The 15264-nt window shown below is 27.2% G+C and overlaps 1 protein-coding gene across 1 annotated transcript; it reads left to right on the top strand.

Moving 5' to 3' along the window:
- The first annotated feature begins 4 nt into the window (after positions 1-4).
- On the top strand, positions 5-12815 carry LOC107456687 (uncharacterized). The gene is made up of 7 exons (XM_087150892.1): positions 5-413; positions 1794-1884; positions 2852-2974; positions 4055-4226; positions 5429-5516; positions 7449-7542; positions 11780-12815. The coding sequence occupies exons 2-7, from the start codon at positions 1815-1817 to the stop codon at positions 12757-12759; spliced, it is 1527 nt and encodes a 508-aa protein (XP_087007018.1). The 5' UTR covers positions 5-413; positions 1794-1814; the 3' UTR covers positions 12760-12815.
- The last annotated feature ends 2449 nt before the right edge of the window (positions 12816-15264 follow it).

Raw genomic sequence — 15264 nt, 5'->3', positions numbered from 1 at the left:
AAATATAAAGGACATTGTTTTTTGTTTTTTTTTAAATATTTTGTAGTGCCTCGAATTATCAAAGATTATTGATCTTAGATTAATTTCTTAATTTTTTTTATCTTTTTAAAATATTGTTTTCCGCAGTTCTTCAGTTTTCCGCAGTTCATTAATGACAAAGTCAGTTTGGACTATTTAATGAAAAGCTAAGATTGCACAGAAAGAAGTGGCTGGAAGCTTATTTTTTTAACATCACTTCATAAACAAATGAAGAGATCTAATTCTTTTTCTTGTAAAGTCAACGTGGATGTCATTTAAACTAAATTAATTTTTCAATTATTGACAGTTCATGTTCACTTGTAAGATCTAAATAATTAGAATAGCATATATGGGATCTTTGGAATTCTCATGTTTTTAAAATTTTCTCAAAACATGTAAGTATTTATCATGTCGCCGAAAGATTATATAGAAATAAGATTACTATTGAATTTTTTTGCATGATAACTTTATATTGTTATACGGTGACCGATTTCAAATTATCCTCTTTTTACCAAGAAAATAGGTAAAAGATTCAGTTAAACTTCAATCAACACTAGTTTATGTTATTATCATTGAATAAAATTGTATTTTTGAGCTTTTAACATGGGTTCACCTCCCCTGTGGCAAAGTTTTTCGAGCTACCTGCGGCATAGCACTAATATCTTTCTGCAAAATACTTTTAATAATAACAAACATATATGTTACTAATTTAAAATAACAAAAGTGCTGTGTATATTTAAAGAAAAACGTTATAAATAATTTTTTTCTAATATTATGGGTGGTATTCTCTCATTTTGTTGGGGGTAATGCACTATTTCCTTCTTCGCATTTTGTAAATAATCGTCACAATAAAAAAAATAATAATAAATCATGAATTACCGAAAAAAAGATCGACGAAATCACGCAAATCCGTGTTACATTTCGATATTAGGTTGTTTTAATAAGTAATTAATAATATCATATAAAAATTTTGGATTTAAAAGCCATGAAGAAATCAATAGCAATAACTGCCAAAAATCCGATTCAATTATTGCCTTAAAAAGTAAATACTCAAATGCACAATTCAGATTTTCCACACTGCTTGAATTATATCAGGATATTCAAAAACCACGGAAAATCAATATCATGCAAAAATACAATCAAAACATTACATTTATTTACGATACTATCGCCATAAATTTAACGTGTCCAAAAGTGATTATCTAAATGCATAATTCAAATATTGCGTAAATTTTAAGAAGATTACGTTGTAAATTTCTGTAGTAAGGAAAAGTAAAAAATTTTACTTTTCAAAAGAAAAATAATTCTGCATGAACTCTATAACATTCTGCGACAATATCGCTGTGTCGCTGCGATTCAGCCACAGGGTTCACCTCTACCTCTACATTATGATGAATAATAAGACATTTAAAAATTGCTTATTGATAGTGATAACTCAAATAATAGTCCTTCAGTTGGTTCAAAATGAAAAATATAAAACTCATTTTTCTCTTTATTAAGCTGACCTTTAGTTTTATTCTGCATCTTTAATTGCTTATTTATAAAGTGCATTTTTGAAGGACTGTTAAGTTAATTTAATCCATTCATTGAAAATAAAAGAATGTCAGTTACCTGCTTAGTAATGAGTTGTATGCTTTTTATGTATATTTAAAATATTTTTTATAATTACAATAATAATCTAATATGTTTTTATATTAAAAATTAATAATTATGTAACTTTACTTTTGAATAATTTTAATTTATATGCAAATTAATACTTTATTTGGTTTTTATAGTGGAAGTAACAAATAAAGATTATGGCAAGTCAAGTCAAAGTTTCTAAGCTGAATTTTGAATTGAATCCTCGTGGAAATTTATGGTTTAACGGTATATATATATTATTAATAATTAATCAGAATTTTCTATGCCAATTAATACAGTCATTTGTCTTTTGAAGGAAGAAAAAAAACAATGTTAATATTCTATAAAACAGTTTTTATGTTATTGTATAGTCTTAATCAAGTTGCAATTTTATTGATCTTGTAAATTATTTTAACATGCCCAAATATGACGTATTTTTCTTAACATATTTGATTTAAGTATGTCAAGATAAAATATTTTTGTTAAAAAGTGGTATTTACTTTTGTAAATTAAACTTCTTACTACTTAAATTTAAATCACCAGTCTTGCATTGTGGCGGGTACCATGGTTACGAGGAAAAGTCATTTGGAACAGGCGTCTAGTGTGAATAGTTTTGTCTTAATCTTGACATAAGTGAGCAAGAGTAAACCAATCGACCATCCTTATTTTCTCCATTGCACCCCCATTAGAAAAGTATTCCCTATTGTTACCATAGCAGCAGACATCCCCAGATTTTTAGTCTGGAGGAGTTCTCCTCATAGCCGCACAATACTTATCCAGTAGTACTATAACTTTTTTCTTGTCATCAATGTTATTTTAATAAATTATTCTAATTGATGATTTGTAATTACTAATTTTTATTAGATAAGCATTTTTATATATATATATATATATATATATATATAAATTTCTTAAAACACTAAAATTATTAACATTTTTGAAATCCACTCATACATATTTTGTTTATCTTGAAACTTGCAGGTACATAATGATGAAGAAATTTCAGTTACAAAAACTAACAATTTTACTTTGAAATGTAATTTGTTTGTCTTGTTTGTTGTCTTTTTTGCAATTTTTTATAAATTTGTAATGCACCTATATAAATATAAAAGTGAATATATGTAATGGCGTTCTAGTTAATGTAAAAATGCACCAATTGTTTGGTTTATTAAGTGTCCGAGTGAAATAATTTAGATTCTGCTAATTTTTTCAGATGAAACTACTTTTGGTCACAAATTACTTTCCAAGATGGGCTGGAGTAAAGGTAAAGGTCTGGGAAAGAATGAGGATGGAATAAAAGAGAATATCAAGATTTCTAAAAGGGATACTAATACCGGTATAGTCTCTTTCAATTTGTATGATTTGAATTGAAATATAAACTTTATTTAAATATTTTAGTTGAAAATATTATTGTCAATTATATTTAATTTTATAATAATGTTAGTTATTTTCCACTTGAAGGCTGCATATTCAGAACGAAATAAATTAGGACTGACTTAAGATCATCTATGTTCAATAGAAATGAGGAAAATTATTGTGGAATTATTGATAAAATTGTATTATTGTGAAATGTTTTAAAAATGAGTTTATAAATAATTTCTAAAAACAAAATAATGCCTAGTTTTAGTTTTTTTTTTTTTTTTTTCAAAAATATTGCAAAATTTGAATTTTTGGTTTATTTAAAACACAAGGTTAAATAATTTACAATATATATAAAAAGTATTTAAGCTATTATTAGGTATAGTCATGAAAATTTTTTTAACTAATCATTAATACTACCAATGACAATTAAAAAAATATCCACTTTCATTTGATAATCATGCTAATATAGTAAAAATTTGGAATATGCTTTATGTTGCTTTACATTTCAACTAAACATGCAGAGCAAAATTTGATATCTTAGTAATGTGCAAAAAAGCAAAAAAAAAAAAAAAATAATAATAATGAGTTCCCCTTTGTTTGTCAGTATTTAAGGAAAATCTCATACTTTGGCAAAGGCCTAATACAGGTTAATTTTACTATCGTTCATTGGTACTTTCACAAAAGTCAACCGGGCAAGAACGATACTTTCACAAAAATCAATCGTTGCAATAAAATCTGCACTTTCATAAACATCTAAATTATTCTAGCAAAATTGGGATACGTCGATTTATAATAAACGCTTGGCCTTTTGCAGAAAAGTAATCCAATAAGCATACAAGTTCAATTTTCATTGGTTATTTAAATGCTTGTGTAGTTATATTCACTTTACACAAACATAAATTATTTGTCAAAATAATTTTCTTTGACTAAATGTTTTTCATTGTCTTATTTTTTTAAAAATATATTTTTCTATTCTATGTTGTTATTTTTTAACCTTTTATTACAGACATTGCTTTTATGATTTTTAAGATGTATTTTTTAATCATGAATTTAGGGGTTGGATGGAAAAATGATGAGATTCCAGTTACTGTTGGATGCTTAGAATATGAAAATATTCTGCAGAATTTGCAGAAACATTTTAAGAATGATCAAGAAAAGTTCAAGTCAAATGAAAGTTTTGAAAAAAGTTTGGAACAAAGGTCACGCAAGGCAAAGAATCATCTGCAGTAAGTAAAGGAATAATGCTGGGGAACAATTTTTTTTAAATATTGTACGAGATTTTTAGCACAGCTCAAGTATTTTTGTATTGCTGATTTCAAATCTGCAATCGATTTATCTCTCCAAGTTTCAGTTTTGTTTGTTTTTTGTTTAATTACATTTTTAGTTTATTTTTTCCCCAGATTCTACTAGTTTAAAAATGTTATATGTAACAGAGGAACTCATAAATGCTGCAACAAACTTCCAGGGAAAATTGGTCATATTATCAGGATTTAAATTGCATAGAAACATTTTCCTGGAAATGTTATTGTATGCCAGGGGGATTGCCCTATCGTGAACTGTTTCTTTGTGTGGTTCAGAACAGTTCAAAGTAGAAATGTGCCCTTATGAGCTGAGCATGGGTTTCTATGCAATTTTCATTCTGATGATGTGTCTTAACTTCTAGAAGTTTATCACAATTTTTATGTCACCTCCTGTTATAGATAAAATTTTGAAGAAAAAAAAATCTAGATAACATTTTGAAAACTAAATATGTTATTCAAAAAAAAAAAAAAATCTGTAGCTTTAGAAGCAAAATTAATTTCAGATTGAAATCCCTACACTCGAATTAGACAACATCAAGTATTTGCTTAACTGCAACAAAAAATTTGTTTCCTACTGTAATTATCGAATCCCTTTGTTATATGTAAAATTTCAATTTTCACTTGGCATTTGATGGTTTTAATATCAGTGACAAAAATATAGAATTTTTGTGCATACAAAACATTTGAAATTGCATATTTCTGCGCAAATTTATTTTTATTAAAAAATAATTTACTTATTATTGTAGCTGTGAAGAATTTTTGTGACAAATTTAATTACATAAATGTTATAATGGTTTAAATGCTTAAATCGACTGTTTTTCTCTCCGAAATGTTAGTTCTAAAGGAATTTGGTTTTATTGTACTACATTTATCTTTAAGTGGCATAAACAGAAGGCATTATAAATGTCAAAATAGAGCTATTTTTTTTCTGATCTTACTAAAGTAATTTGTTTTTCCTTCTTTTTTTCCCCTTGTAAAAAAAAATTCACAGAAAAATTTTATAAGACATATAGAATGCTCTCGTCTGTGAAGCAAAATATAATTTTTTAGAAGTCTTAGCAACCTGTAGTTCTAATTTGAAAGAGAAAATTACATATTTGAATAATAATGATTTGTTTTTTCTTTAGCTATCAGAAGTTTGTTCGAGTAAAAGACTTGAATCGGTATTCAGAGAAAGATATGAAATCTATATTTTTGGAAAAACCGCCAAAACCTGTAAGTTTACAAATTATCAATACATTTTTTTTTACTGTCCGAAAAGTTAAAAATAATATTATTAATGTATTTGTATCATACCATAACATAACATACATAACCGGTGTAAACATACCATAACCGGTTGAATGGCCATTTAAAAACTTTTACATCAAAAATGCACTTATCATCTTATCGTTTTTGCACTTTGACTTCATGATTTTTTCTAACAATTATATACAGTTAATATTCCATTATTATTATTTGTATTTTGTTTGTTTCGAATAATACTTGTCATGTACCTATTTCTACCGCAACCGGTCATTTGACTGGGAGAACAATTTATTGCTTAATAATTTCATTGGATCCTAAGTTACGATATAATGCGTGTTCAACGTATTGTATTTGATGAGTTGCACATTTCTGCAAAGACTGTTGTGTAGTTAGTTCAATCAAAATAGCTGATTTCAAATTTCAAGAAAGTACCTAAAATTTTAAGATAGACATTTTTGTGTCAGGAAAAGTGACGAGACTAAATGTTTTGGTAAGTAGTTTATATTTGATTTTGATAGCTTTACTTCATTTCTACAGAGCTCATTCTAGGCACAAAAAAAAAGGGCAGGGTGCAAAAGTTTAAAAAAAGGGCATTATTATTCTAAAAAAGCAATAATTTTGTCCTATAGGCTTTACACGTTCTATTAAAAAACATTATCAATTAGTAAAAGATTTTTTTTTTTTTACTTTACAAAAAGTAGCAAAGCTATTGTATTAATTACTAATTTTTATTAATAAATTAACATATCTATCGAATTAATTAGCTAAGTACAAGTAATTTATTTAAAATGCGTGCATATATTGATAAAATAATAAATGTATGTTCTTAGGTGTCTGTAGTTATGATTTAATAATTAAAATGATTAATAATAATTATGATTTAATGATAATGGAAGTAACTGCAAACTTTAAAAGCCAAGTGCAACAAGGGGGTTTCATGGCTATCTTTCCTTTCCCTTATAAATCTAAGTATTAACAGCAATGACAAACTAAATAAAAAGAGTTAAAAATAACAAAAGTTTAAGAAATCCACTGTAGAGTTTGGGGGAAAAAATAAAGAATGGTTGAGAAAAGAAAGGGTATGGAGTCTATTACATCAGGGCACTAATTTACTTCAGGGGCAACAGGGTGGATTATTTTGATTAAAAGGGCAACAGGGTGCTGCGCCCTGTTTACCCTGCCTAGAATGAGCTCTGATTTCTAACTAACTGTTAGTTTTTACCCAGAAAAATGTGGAAACAATCAAGACAGCACAAGTTTTTAGAAGAAATAATATTAATCACAGGAATATATATAAGAATTATAATTCTTATAATTATAAGATTTATAAAATAATAATTAGAAGAAATATGTTTGTAGAAAATGTACAGTGAAAACACCCTGTGCATGTAAAAAATGCATTGAGCAATGAATTAAAAATTCTTATGCTTTGTGTTTGTAGTACATAAGAATTTGCATTATACAATTTTGTTTAATTATGACAAAGTTTTTTTTCAGCTTATTTCCTTCCTAACATCCATATTTCATGCATTCAATCAAGAAGCATAAAGTCCGGTCATTTGACCGGCTATGGTAGAATTATGTATATATTGAGTGTTGGTATGTTTAGTGTTAAAGAGACAGATCTTTTGTTGGTTATTTATCGACCATGTCCCCTAATTTCCCTTCTTGACAACCGAATATTCAAACTAAGATACCCTTTTACACTGAATCTTTTTGTATTTATTTTAGTCTTAACTATGTGTAGTTACTTATATGACAAGCTCACTATAACAACAATTCCATCTGCCATTGTGGGTTATTGTTATCGCAGACTTTTAAAAAATTATTAAAATCTACCTTTTTTTTTTTTAATTTTAATCTATCACTCTGCGAATTCTTTTTTTGTGTGTGTTTTAGGTTCGTGAGCATCCTTCCTCTCATGCTAACCAAACTTTCAACAGTCAGTTGAGTGTAAATGATTACTTTGCTATGAAGATCCAAAGAAAGAGAGGTATGTCATCATCAATTCAGGTTTTGTTACTAGATTATAATAAAGAAATTATTAAGGTTTCAATTTTTGTTTCAGTAATTCCGCAATACTTTGGAAACTATGGGTATTTCTGGCAGGGTTTGTTGTTAAATCAAATGATTTTTTTTTTAAAAAATCATCGATTTAAATCAACTGATTTATTTTTTATATATATATATATATATATTGATTTAAAAAGTTTTAAAAAAAACAGTATTTTAAATTATTGATACTTTTTTCTTTTATTAGTTTTAAAATTTATTTTAAATAAATTTTATTTAAATGAATCTCATAATATGTTTACAGTATCTTTGACATTATCAGAATTTCTATGAAGAAATTTTGTGGAAAAAAATTCCAATGAGTACATAGATTTTTTTTAAAAAATTTTAGCTTCACTTAATCTATTTTGTTACAGGATTCACTTATCTATTTTTATATAAAAATTAATATTTTATTATAAAAATATATAGATTAAATATTTATTGATGAATGACTACATTTATAAGCACAATCTGTTACATTTATTTTGTCATTTTAAAAATCAAGAGAGAAAAAAAGAAATCACAATTTTAAATTAAAATTATTTTTTGTTAATTGAAACTTTGTTTCAATAGTTAAAGTATTCTTTAAATTCTCTATTTCATCTAGTCTTTAAATTTCAATCATGCATTTGTTTCAAAATGGTTTCTATGCCTTCAAAGCTATGTATTATAATGAAAAATTGTTTTAGGTAGTTAGAGCTTCTAAAATATTGTTATAATATAGTTTTAATATTAATTTAATTTTGATTAAACATTTATAAAGTTTTTTAATCATAAATCATAGTCCTTACAGTGTATTTGAATAAAAATGAAGAAAAATAGACTTAAATAAAAAAAAATTTGATCTAAATAAAATAAAAAAATCACGAACCCTGATTTCTGGAGGTGTACAAAAGGCGGACTCCTATTTGAAATGTGTATTCTCAAATCTCTTCCTACAATGCTTATAATTTTTTATTTTCAGTTTTGAAAAGCCTTTAAAGGTGCTTTTTTTCATTTGGTGTTTGTTAAATATGTTTAATTTTTTTCTTTTTCTAAAATGAGATTTTTCTTTGCCAAGTTGATTGCTGCCATGAGATACGGAAAAAAAAGGGAGTTTTTACAATGTTCTGTTCAATCTTTTCAGTATTCATTCAACAATATTCCTTTTTGGAATACCTTGTGAAAGCCAATTATTTTTTATGTTGGATGAATTACTAAGTCTACATGTGCTTACACCAAATATTCTGTGGGGTGAGGAGGATTACTTACACCTCTGGTGTATTTTGAGAGAAATTGTTAATTTCAGGCTTTATCTTCCACCCTATGAAATTGAACCAATAATCTCTCGAATTTTTACAAATCTTGATTTTATTATTTTTACCCCTCTACAATTTTTGGCATATTTAACAGGTTAAAGCTTGTAAACGGAATCAATGGTAGGTATAATACATGGTGCATAGCGTAAAGTGCTTAATTTTCCCTTTTCGAAAAGGAATGTTTTTTCTTTACCATGTTGATTTTCACCATGTATTAGGCAAACACGCGCTTTTTGCATTGTTCTATTCCATGTTTTCACAATTTTTTCAAGCACAATCCATTTTGCCATACCGTTGGTCCTTAGCGTATGAAAGTGCTAATCATTTTACATGTTTGATGAAATACTGCACGTGCGTCCACTGAGCTGGGTTCCGTGAGATTATTGCACTCTCGTGTGCAACTCTGCTGCATCTTGCAAGATATTTTCAATTTCAGGCTTCATTTTCCACCCTCTGATATCAAACCAAAAAATCTCTTGATCATTTTATAATGGCTAATATAATCAAGAAAAGAATTCTTTGTCAGAAACTAGTTATTTTCTCATGATCCTAAAGTCTTTGAAAATTATTTTTCATTTTGTTAATGTATATAGTGCTTAAAAAGTACTTAAAATGTGCATATTTTTTGTTGAAAGATTTGGCTACGCAACCTGTAATATTATTCTAGCTATTGATTAGACAAAATAATGAATTTCAAATCAAAGAAAATTATGTTTGAACAATCGAGACTTTTATTTAAGACTGATCAAACACCTACATTGAGAAAAAGCAATCATGTATTTGATTCTCATATTATTCTACTTTTTTTCTTTAGCTGTTATTAACGAAGAAAATTAAATTTTTATTTATATTTATCTTTTTATTTTATTTATATTATATTTTTTATTCATATTACATGGTAAAAATTTCACCTGCATTAATCTAAGTCATTAATTTTTTTTCTCTGTGTAGAATTATGTGTCTTATTTTTTTTCGACCCCTGCAAATTTTGGCATATTTCACAGATTATAGCTTGTAAACGGAATCAATGGTAGTCTTGAAAATGGTTGAATATTGTGATTTTGCCTTATCAAAAAACACCTAAAAAAAGCCATTACTTGTTTTTCCTTTATATTATTAAATATTCAAAAGGGAGTTTTCAATTTGAAACTCTGATTTATATTCATATGCAAATAACATATTTTCTATAATTAAAAACATGCTCTCTAATGATTTATTTAAAAAAAAACTTTTAAAAATATTATTTATATGTGCCTTGAATTTGAATACTATCTTAAAATTCATTTATTTCACTTTAAAGTTTTTAATAGATCTAAATAAGCTTATGGATAACTTCCATTACTATATTTTGTCCTTCTGTTAACATAGTCTGTCTTTTCATTGACATTAAAAAGCTACTAAAATAAAAATCCAATAAAATTTTAACCGTTTTTTATTTATAAGTGAAATATTTCTGCTTTGTATAAATAACATTAATTTCTAAACCTAATGGTTTCTAGGTGAGAGATAGTTGAGATGTAGTATTTTGTTAATGGAAGGACGATCGTAATGTCACTAAATAATCTACCTGTTTCTTGGTTAAAATAAAAAAAAAAATTTCAAAATAACTGATATGAAAGTAATTCGACATTTAAGAGATAAGTTAAACTACACATTATATGTGAGAAATAAATTTATTCAAATGACAGTATCTAACAAAATAGAGATTTTCAGCATTGTAAAATTAAGTGACTTTGCTCCTGATTTTCTGAAAATTAATATGTTAATTAGAAAAAAATCTGGAAATTTAGATATTTCTGAAGAAAATGATGTATGACAAGTGACCAAAGATCAATTTTAAAAATTTAAGTATTTTGACTTCTTTTTTTCCGGAATTCACCAACTATTGTTAAAAAATAATAAAAACTCTGGAATCCCCTTCTCTGATTCATGTGTAAGCTAATTTCTATTGCTGTCGTTTGTGTTTCTGTCTCAAATTTTTTTAAGTATATTAACTTTTAAAAATATTAGAAACAATAATTTAGTTTATTATTCAGCTATAGTAATTGTACTTTTAAAAAAATTGTCTAATATTTTTTGTTTTAACACACTGTTTACATATTTCAGTGTTTAATACAAAAAAAATTTTTTCAGCATTTGGTTGTAGTAATCATGGTAAAACCAATCGTAGTAATCGTTCCACAAGTTGTATGTGCGTGGTTATTGTTTGGGAGCAAGGCCGGTTTTTTTTATTAGCTCGGATTTATGGGAAACTCAAGCAATCGAAACTCAAACTATCTCTTGTGACTCGACTGTATTTAAATTGTAGTTTTTATTTATAGTATTTTTTTAAATGAATCTTGAAATAAAAACTTTTTTTTCTTCAATCAATTGCACTTTTTACTACTTATTTACTTCCTAGAAAATGAATTATTTTTCAAATACAAATAAAAATCTTTTTCACTTTTGCAGCAATTTAATGGTTTGTGGCAAGGATTTAAGTTTTTAGGTGGTTTATGATAAACAGTCTTATGTTTGAAATTCTTTAAGACATTGAGAATTATTTGAATTCATGAGACTTATTTTACAATGCAATTAGATATTATGTAGGAATGGTAGTAATTTCATGCTGATATTGATGAAATTAGAATTTTTTATGCTTTCAAAATTTTCTTGCTGTTTCTTACATATATTAATATTATGTTAACTGAACATTACATTGTTGTTGGCATTGTTGTATTCTATATACTAAAAAATTTTTCTAAAAATTTTCTAAATGCTTTTTTTTGCATAAAGTATATCCTCATTTTTTTTCGACAATAAGTAAAATTTTTATTTAAAAAAAAAAGATATATAATATTTTTCGCACAGCTTTTAATTAATTTGTTTTTGTTTTAGAGGACACATCCATCTCAAATGAAAACAGTCTTACCCCTAAATCGCAGCCAATAAATGAAAACTTCTCCAAAAAAAGGAAATTCATTTCTGAAAGTCCTGAAAATGAAACCTCAAGGAAAACTAAGTTAAAGAAGAAAAATTCTGATGATGAAACCTCATTTACGAAGAATAACTTACCAACAGATAAATCTTCTGACTTTAAAGAAATTGAAACCTCGAGGAAAGCCAAGTTAAAGAAAAATTCTGGTTATGAAATTTCGAATACTAAGAATAACTTACCCACAGATAAAAATTCTGAATCTATAGAAATTGAAACCCTGAGGACAGCCAAGTTAAAGAAAAATTCTAATGGTGAAACCTCAAATACTAAGAATAACTTACACACAGATGAAAGTTCTGAATCTAAAGAATGTGGCAAAAGAAAAAAGAAGTTTAAGAAAATGAAAAAGAATAAATTACATTTGCAACAGTTAAAAAGCTGTCTCAAAGGCAGAACAGAATATAACCTCGAGAAATCAAGAAACGTGTCATTCAACGAACAAGTGTCTTACAAGATACTTGACACCAGTTTAGAATTGTGTGAAGACATAAACGACGTGGACAGTGATGATCCTACTATGGAAGAAACAACCTTCGGTGGTGAATCAATGGAAGAATCTGGTGACGAAGAACCCCCAACAATCATTGATTCTGTTGAAGAACCTGAAAATAATATTTTAAATGAAAACGATAATGAAAATACAAAAGATGAAGAGGCAGACTCAATTAATGAAGAGGAAGGTATATCAAATGAGCAGTCTCCTCAATGTCTTGATTTACCAAAATGTTCCGGGTCAAAGTTTAATTTCTGGCTTGAAAATCAGCGCCAAGCCTCTAAAATGAAACTTTATAAAGAAATGATGAAGAAAATAAGGAAAAACAAAATATTGTGCTCTACAAATTTATTAGATATCAAAGGTTATGGAAATTGGGGCTTATGATTAAATTTATTTTTAAATTATTGAAGAATAAATAGTCGAAGTATTGAGTACTTAAATTAAGTTTGTTTTCTTTTTCAATATCAATAATTGTCACACTGACAATTTATTCATTATAGTAATGAACAAGCTCAAAATATATCAGTGAATATTCAATACAGATGCATAATGAATTAATAGTGCTTTAGAAAATAATGTTATCCGTAAAAAAAAATAAACGGTGCACAAAAAAGAAAGGTGAACATCTAAGACTCAATAGTTTGAGGGCCTAACCTTAAATATATAAATGAACTTGTGTAGATGTATGCATTTATTGCTTGTGGAACATATTTACATTGTGAAATCAGACACAAAAACGTATTAACTTTATTTAAGTAAAAGAAATTTTGGCATAATATGCACACCTTATTCAGGTTCGTGACCTTCAAAACATTTAAACTGTAGAGCAATCCTATGTTCGAGTCCCTTAATGCCAATTTAATTTTTTCCTACAACTCCAAAACTAATGAAGAATAATGAGATGTACAATGTTTGTAAATTAAAATAGAAAAGTAAGCATCCTGAATAACTTTTGTTCTAATAATCGAAATTTCTCGAACTAATTGCAGATCATCATAGTTCAAAGAATTGATCTCAAATAGACTAATTAATCTGTTTTGACTATTAAGTTATGAAATTAAACAGTCAAACGGTTCTTTTCAGAATAAATATATATTTGTTTCCGACAAATATGTATTCTCGATTATCAAAATATTGGGCAGCTACAATCTAGGAAGTATGATCCCAATAGTGAGCCAATAATATGTGTAAATCAGAACCTGGCGTGGTTAATACATGGCAAATTTTACTTCCTAGTCTATGTAAACCGATACTTACCAACCAGCGTAGATAATTTTAAAATTTAAAGAAATCAGCTTTAAAATTAGAACTAAATTAAACATGTAAAGGCTATTTATTATAGAATAATTAACGAACTTGAGTTTTGGTTCATTTGCAACTTTTCCTTTTGTGAATTAAAACGATTTTTAACAACAGGACATATTTCTTAATTAAAATTCTTGATATTTATCTATTTCAGGGTGCCAAAAAAAATTTCAAAACTATTATTGGCCCCAATGTTGACTAATTAACTGTTATAGGTACTACTGGTATTGTGGTAATAGTACCTTATATATTAGGTACTGTGGTAAAAAAAAATTTAGGGTTCCCTAAACGGATAGGTACCGAATTCTTATTACACGTGTCTTGAAGACTTAGTTGAAGTAGATTTAAGAGGGGGGAAAAACTTACGTGAACAGTGACTCATCATATTTACTTTAAAATTATAAATTAAATAATGAATGATCACTTGAGTAGGAATAGAATATTTGATAATGTATGAGGTTTTAGTGTAACGCCGAAGTATAAATTAAAGTGTTTATCGCCCCCTGGAAACATTGAATAATAGCTTTTTTATACATGTCGCATAGCATTTTTTAAAAGCCCTTAAAGGTGCTTAATTTTCCCTTTTCGAAATTTTTTTTTTTCTTTACCTTGTAGATTTTCACCACGTATTATGCAAAAGCGTGCTTTTCACACTATTCTATTCAACGTTTTCACGATTCATTCAACCACAATCTCTTTTAGCGTGCCATCAGTCCATAGCGTATGAAAGCGCCAATCATTTTACAGGTTTGATGAAATACTTACGAGTCCGCAAGTGAGCTGGGTTCGGTGAGATTATTGCACTCACTCTCATGTGCAACTCTGCTGCATTTTGCAAGATAATCTCAATTTCGTGCTTCAATTTTCACCCTCTGAAATCGAACCGAAAAATCTCTTGATCATATTTTAATGGCTAATATAATCAAGAAAAGTGTTCCTAGTCAAAGACTAATTATTTTATCATGATCATCTAAAGCCTTTGAAAATTATTTTGCATTTTGTTAACGTATATGGTGCTTAAAAATATTTTTTGAGTGCTTAAAAGTGGCTATTTTTTGTTGAAAGATTTGGATATGCAACCTGTCATAGTTAATTAAGGTGTACATCAAAGGAACAAAACTAATAATTTGATTCAAATAAACAAAGGTCATTTTTTTACGCAACATTGCAATGCACTGTTTCCAAAAATTCTGATTTCACAATTAGTATTTTTAAAGTAGTGTCAATATTCCTAAAATCAAGCGTGGTATACTTATTTATTTCAAAGGGAAGTTAGTTTGTCAATAAATAAGGTAAAAGTGTAGAATCGGGGGGGGCCCTCTTAAGATTTAAAAACACTTACACACCTATGTATATACATATGAAAATAAACCAAGAACGAATTACATAACGGCAAATAGAAATTGTGGTAACCCTATGCTGATGTCATGAAAAGCAGAGACAGCAAGAAAATGATTTTGACAGTTGAAATTTGTCGTCAAACCAAGGAACCCCCGATTCTATACCATAAATAACTATATTAAGAAAAAAATACGTAAATGTTTTAATATGGATTAAGCCAACCAAAATATTTTCTTATGTGAT

Source organism: Parasteatoda tepidariorum, chromosome 9 (genome assembly GCF_982258835.1).
Source record: "Parasteatoda tepidariorum strain Cologne lab strain chromosome 9, Ptep-v5.0, whole genome shotgun sequence".
Lineage (NCBI taxonomy): Eukaryota > Metazoa > Arthropoda > Arachnida > Araneae > Theridiidae > Parasteatoda > Parasteatoda tepidariorum.
This window is presented reverse-complemented; position numbering and strand designations above follow the sequence as displayed.